The sequence below is a fragment of the Borostomias antarcticus genome (genome assembly GCF_949987555.1).
Source record: "Borostomias antarcticus genome assembly, chromosome: 20".
Taxonomy (NCBI): Eukaryota; Metazoa; Chordata; class Actinopteri; order Stomiiformes; family Stomiidae; genus Borostomias; species Borostomias antarcticus.
In genome coordinates, this window is record NC_140253.1 from 14,194,127 (window position 1) to 14,200,069 (window position 5,943).

The following is a 5,943-nucleotide window of genomic DNA, read 5'->3' on the forward strand; positions in this document are numbered from 1 at the left end:
ACACTACACTACTATACACACACTACACTACTCTACACACTTGGATGATTAATTATTAATGAGGTTTAGGTGTATTTCTAAGCTCATAAAGCATGCACACAAACGCCGTCATTTCCAATACCTCATTCACAAATGTTCACCTATTCATATGAGTAGTATTCATATGAGTAGAATGTACACGTTTGTACATGAACATGTTTACGAATCAAACTACCTGTCCTGTAACTGAGCGTTGTCCCGGCCTGGTCTCTTCCTGCAGGTGCGGGACTACTCTGGCACCTACACGGTCAAGCTCATCCCCTGCAGCGCCGCCCCCAACGGCGAATTCAGCAACCCCCCCGTGTGCCACCCCCGCGAGCCCCTCACCTTCGACATGGACATCCGCTTCCAGCAGGTCAGCCTCGGACGCCGCAGACCGACACAGTCCACTTGCATCACACACTGGATTCAGATCCAGATTCACACATCACACACTGGATTCAGATTCACATATGAAACACGGGATTCAGATTCACATGAGACATGTGATTCAGATTCAGATTCACACATGAGACATATGATTCAGATTCAGATTTTGATTCACGCATGAGACACGTGATTCAGATTCACGCATGAGACATGTGATTCAGATTCAGATTCACGCATGAGACATGTGATTCACATTGAGATTCACACATGATTCAGATTCAAATTCAGATTTGCATGAGACACGTGATTCAGATTCAACTAAACTGACCTCTGAATGAAGCTCCTGTCATGTTGAGGGCTGCTGGTGGCTGAGCCTGCGTGTTCACAGATCAGACCGCATCAATGATTCAGACCAGATCCAACAGAAACCTCTCTCCCTGCTCGCGTAACCCTCCCCTCCTCCTCCTCTCCTCCCCTCATCCTCCTCCCTCCTTCTCCTCCCCTCTCTTCCTCTCCTCTCCTCCACCTCCTCCCCCTCTCCTCCTCCTCTTCCTCTCCTCCTCCTCCTCTTCCTCTCCTCCCCTCATCCTCCTCTTCCTCTCCTCCTTCCCCTCTCCTCCTCCTCTTCCTCTCCTCCTCCTCCTCTTCCTCTCCTCCCCTCATCCTCCTCTTCCTCTCCTCCTTCCCCTCTCCTCCTCCTCTTCCTCTCCTCCTTCTCCTCCTTCTCTCCTCCTCCTCCTCCTCTTCCTCTCCTCCTTCTCCTCCTTCTCTCCTCCTCCTCCTCCTCTTCCTCCCCCCCCCAGGTGAGTGACCCGGTGGCGGCCGAGTTCAGCCTGAACACCCAGATGTTCCTGCTGTCCAAGCGTGACCTGTGGCTGTCTGATGGTTCCATGGGCTTCGGCGAGGGCTCTGACACCGCCTTCTCAGAGGGTGAGACGCGCCCGGCCAGGGAGAGACTCCGCAATTCACTATAGAGAGACTGTTGTTGGGGATGTTGCAATGCCAGAGCCCGGAGTCTAAATCATCCTCCCCTCTCTGTTCTCCCCTACCCTCCTCCTCCTCCCCCTCCTCCTTCCTCTCCCCTCTCCTTCCTGTTCTCCCCTGCCCTCCTCCTCCCTCTCCCTCCCGTTCTCCCCTGCCCTCCTCCCTCTCCTCCTCCTCCTCCTCCTCCTCCAGGCGCCTCCATCTACGGTCGTGTCATGGTGGACCCGGTGCAGAACCTGGGAGAGTCGTTCTCCTGCAGCATTGAGAAGGTGTTCCTGTGCACCGGGGCAGACGGCTACGTGCCCAAATACGACCCCACCCACAAGGAGTTCGGCTGCCTGGCCGACGCCCCCTCGCTGCTCTACAGGTTCAAGATCCTGGTAAGACGCTCGCCGCCTCGCTTCCCTGAGCCCACCATGGAGGCCGACGCGCAACATTAAAGCATATTAAGAAATATGAGGCATTTTTAACTTTTAATAGTTCGTCTGATTTGGGTTGAAAAGGGTCTGTATCCGGGAATATCAAAGTTGGATATTTGTCGTAGCCGAAGCACATAAGAACTCAGGAATGGGAACAGTCAGTATGCAGTGTGTTAGGACTCTGTATATTCATCTATTCTGAATATCATTAATATGCGAAGTCCTAACACATGCATACAGGATTACATATGTTCCCATTCCTGAGTTCTGATGTGCTCCGGGTTTTGACAAATATCCAATTTGGATATTCCCAGATAGAGACCCTTTTTGCCCAGGGTCATTTTTGGTGGTCTGTAGACATTACCCATTTAGAGTTTTTTCTACTTTCATGAAATTGTTCTTAAACTCATTTCAAATGTATTTACAGTGTTCCTGCGAAAATTCTTCTCACAAATTACGTCATTTTCCTAAACCAATGGGGTTCCTCACTTTTTTTTTTAGAAGTCAAGTCGATGCATCCCATTTCACAATTCTAGTGCTTTTTTTCTTCTTCAAGAAGTAATCTGGGTGTTCGTGCCGCTCCGTGAGTGTGTTTTAAATGTGTGTGTTGTCCTGTGTGTGTGTGTGTCCTCCAGGACAAGGCTCAGCCGGAGACCCAGGCCACGGCGTTCGGGGACGTCCTGTTCGAGGCCAGCCTGGCCCTGGACACCGCGGGGGGTCTTCCTCTGGTCAGACAGCCAGGCTCCGACGGCTTCACCCTGTCCTCCTCGCCCCTCTTCCAGGTCAGAACACACACACACACACACACACACACACACACACACACACACACACACACACACACACAGCTCTCTCTCACACACACTTGCACAAAGGCATACATTGCTTTGAACAACTCACTGTAAATACCGTCCAGCATCAACCAAAGTTAGCAACCATCTCATAGACGCATTATTTTAAAGTTTATGCAAACAAAAAGTGCATAGAAAATTTTATTTGGGGTTTTCAATATAAAACTTGTTTATGTGTATCTGTAGTTTTAGAAAATGTTCAGCACATTTTATTTATTTATTTATTTACTCGGTGACATCGTAAATGAGGGCTTGGTCACCCTCAATGTATTTTCCGAGCCTAAATAAAGGTTATGAATGAATGAATAATACCCTGATAATACTGATAGTCATGATAGTTTTGGTCGGTATAATCTTGATATGACGTTTTCATACCGTTACATCCCTACTGTAAACATGGCTGATAAGTCGCCATCTGTCCCCCTCCCTGCCTGTCTGTCCCCTCCCTGCCTGTCTGTCCCCCTCCCTGCCTGTCTGTCCCCTCCCTGTCTGTCCCCCTCCCTGCCTGTCTGTCCCCTCCCTGTCTGTCCCCCTCCCTCCCTGTCTGTCCCCTCCCTGTCTGTCTGTCCCCCTCCCTGTCTGTCTGTCCCCTCCCTGCCTGTCTGTCCCCTCCCTGTCTGTCTGTCCCCTCCCTGTCTGTCCCCCTCCCTTCCTGTCTGTCCCCTCCCTGCCTGTCTGTCCCCTCCCTGTCTGTCTGTCCCCTCCCTGTCTGTCCCCCTCCCTGCCTGTCTGTCCCCTCCCTGCCTGTCTGTCCCCTCCCTGTCTGTCCCCCTCCCTCCCTGTCTGTCCCCTCCCTTTCTGTCCCCCTCCCTCCCTGTCTGTCCCCTCCCTGTCTGTCCCCCTCCCTTCCTGTCTGTCCCCCTCCCTGTCTGTCCCCCTCCCTCCCTGTCTGTCCCCTCCCTGTCTGTCCCCCTCCCTTCCTGTCTGTCCCCCTCCCCGTCTGTCCCCCTCCCTGTCTGTCCCCCTCCCTCCCTGTCTGTCCTCCTCCCTGTCCCCCTCCCTCCCTGTCTGTCCTCCTCCCTGTCCCCCTCCCTCCCTGCCTGTCTCCCTCCTGTCTGTCCCCCTCCTGTCTGTCCCCTCCCTGTCTGTCCCAGGTGGCGGCGGGTCGAGAGTGGTTCATCCACACCATCTACACGGTCCGCTCCCGGGAGAACGCCAACCGCAACATCGGCAAGCGCAGCGTGGATGCCCAGGTGCGCCACAGCCTGTCCCCGGCGGAGTCCCGCCCCCTGGCCGACGCCTCCTCCTCGCCGGGCGGCCGCAGCCGCCGGGCGGCGCCCTCCGCCCCCGACGCTGCGCAGGACATCGGCGCCGACGCCAACCGGGGCACCAACATCCAGCACATCTCCCTGGACCGCTCCGACCGCATGGTGGTCAACCAGCGGCAGCCCTGGGCCCCCGGCCGCGAGCGCCAGCTCCCTCCGGAGCGCCCCCTGCTGGAGAGCTCCGGCCGCGATCCGGCGGACGGCTCCACGCTGCCCATGCTGGTGGGCCTGGCCGGCCTGGTGCTGCTCGTCTGCCTGGTCGCCGTCGCCGTCGTCCTGCTGGTGCGGCGCAAGAGGCGGGACAAGCAGGGCCAGTTCCCGCCTTACGCCACCTCCTCCTGTGCCGCCTACGGCGGGAGCGGCTACGGAGGGGGCGGGGCTGCGGGGCCGAGCGCCAGGCAGTTCTCGGACAGCTCCGAGGTCTAGAGACACCCACCGCCCGCGCACACACACACACGCACACACACACACACACGCACACACACATGCCCCCCCCCCACCCACCCACCCGCCCACACCCTCTGATAAGACGTTGACTGTTCAATTCGCCACCGCAGTGCCTTCAAAGCCTAGCGCCTCTTCTCGCCCGTAGCACTGAAGACGGCCGGTGCTCTGGACAGTACCGGCCCGTGTGAGAGGGCCCGTATGCAGCGTGTATGAGTCCATGTGTGGGACGGGCCTCAGCTTTAAGAGCTGGAGTTCTGTGAGGCTGCCAGGTTCCCGATGAAGTGTTTTCAAGCCCTTGTTGTGATGTACGTGTCTCTAGTAGATTTGAACACAGGCTTCTTTCAGCAATGTCATTTTGTCTAACTGTTCACCATTTTCCTGTGTAATGTCCCTTTACTGTTAGATTGGAGTCATGATGTTAGATAGCAGCTCCCTAATGTTAATACAATGCAGCCTTGGTTGCCAGAATATTGTAGAGTATCCCCCTCTCAAGTGCGATATTTGGGGGGAAATGCCCCTGTGAAATCCTCTGAAATACCATGTGACCACAGCACCGGTAGCGTTCTTCCCCTTTCCTAGTGAAACACAGCGTTTTCTACTCTTCTTCTCTCTTTCTCTTGAGAGAAAACTAGTTCACTAAGGAGTTTCGTTTTTCTTTTTCAACGTGTCAATCATTATTTTATTTTGTTAGGGTTTTAGTGGAGAGGAGGAGCCAAGCGAGTGGGACGTTGCGAGAGGAGGCTTGCTTTCTAGTGAACGCTGTTGTGATAAATTGTATTTTTGTAATATTGAAGATGCACTGCTGTGCTTTTAAAAGCCCTTAATGCATTTTCCCACTGCAGCGTACCCCAACGGTGCTATTCAAAGGGATTGTATTATGTCATTTTAGTCATATGAGACCTACTGTATTCATTCAGAATTTGTTTTTATACATCTTTTTTCAGGTCTTTGCGAATGTGGTTTAAATCATACGTATGTGCGTAACATAGCCGTTACCTGTGTACATACATGCATGTACAGAAACATGAGATCTCCACAGGACAGTGCATACAGAGAAAGGTATTAACACACCCTGGTGAAACTTGAAAAACTTAAAACACACACTGTACTCTGTATCAAGTACCAAGTAAGAAAAAACAAACTGAAAATGGTGACCTTTATTTCATGCAAGTGACAGTATATAAGTTAATATGTGCCAATTAGTAAAGATATAGTTTTTTTTCCTGACCAATTGCGATCAAATTGGTGATTTATCAATTTTGTGATAATTTCAATTAATTGTTTGATGTACGCCAACTATAACTGCCAAATACAAATGTACTTTTCTGAATTAATGGGTCGTTTTCACTTAATATGCATGAATACACCTTCTATAACATGGACAAAAAAAGAGAATCTATTTTCCAGTTGGTGCAATCAAAATCACTTGGTTCAAGTAAATGTTGAATTGAAATCTCCTTGGAAAAAACACAGAATAAGAGAAAGAACAGAAACGTGCCTGCATCTCTGCTCATGTGAACTGATCAAAATGTCTTCGACCGTCACATATGCTTTCAAGCCTCTCCGCGC

The 5,943-nt window shown here is 52.0% G+C and overlaps 1 protein-coding gene across 1 annotated transcript in view; it reads left to right on the top strand.

Moving 5' to 3' along the window:
• frem3 (Fras1 related extracellular matrix 3) overlaps positions 1 to 4,353 on the top strand; it is a gene marked incomplete at both ends in the record, with an annotated part of 46,084 nt that extends 41,731 nt beyond the window's left edge. Inside the window, 5 exons of the mRNA XM_084454691.1 lie at positions 260 to 394; positions 1,212 to 1,338; positions 1,585 to 1,772; positions 2,447 to 2,593; positions 3,757 to 4,353. Of these exons, the coding sequence (XP_084310817.1) occupies positions 260 to 394; positions 1,212 to 1,338; positions 1,585 to 1,772; positions 2,447 to 2,593; positions 3,757 to 4,353 (1,194 nt within the window). The remainder of the gene's footprint in view (positions 1 to 259; positions 395 to 1,211; positions 1,339 to 1,584; positions 1,773 to 2,446; positions 2,594 to 3,756) is intronic.
• Between the last annotated feature and the right edge of the window lie 1,590 nt (positions 4,354 to 5,943).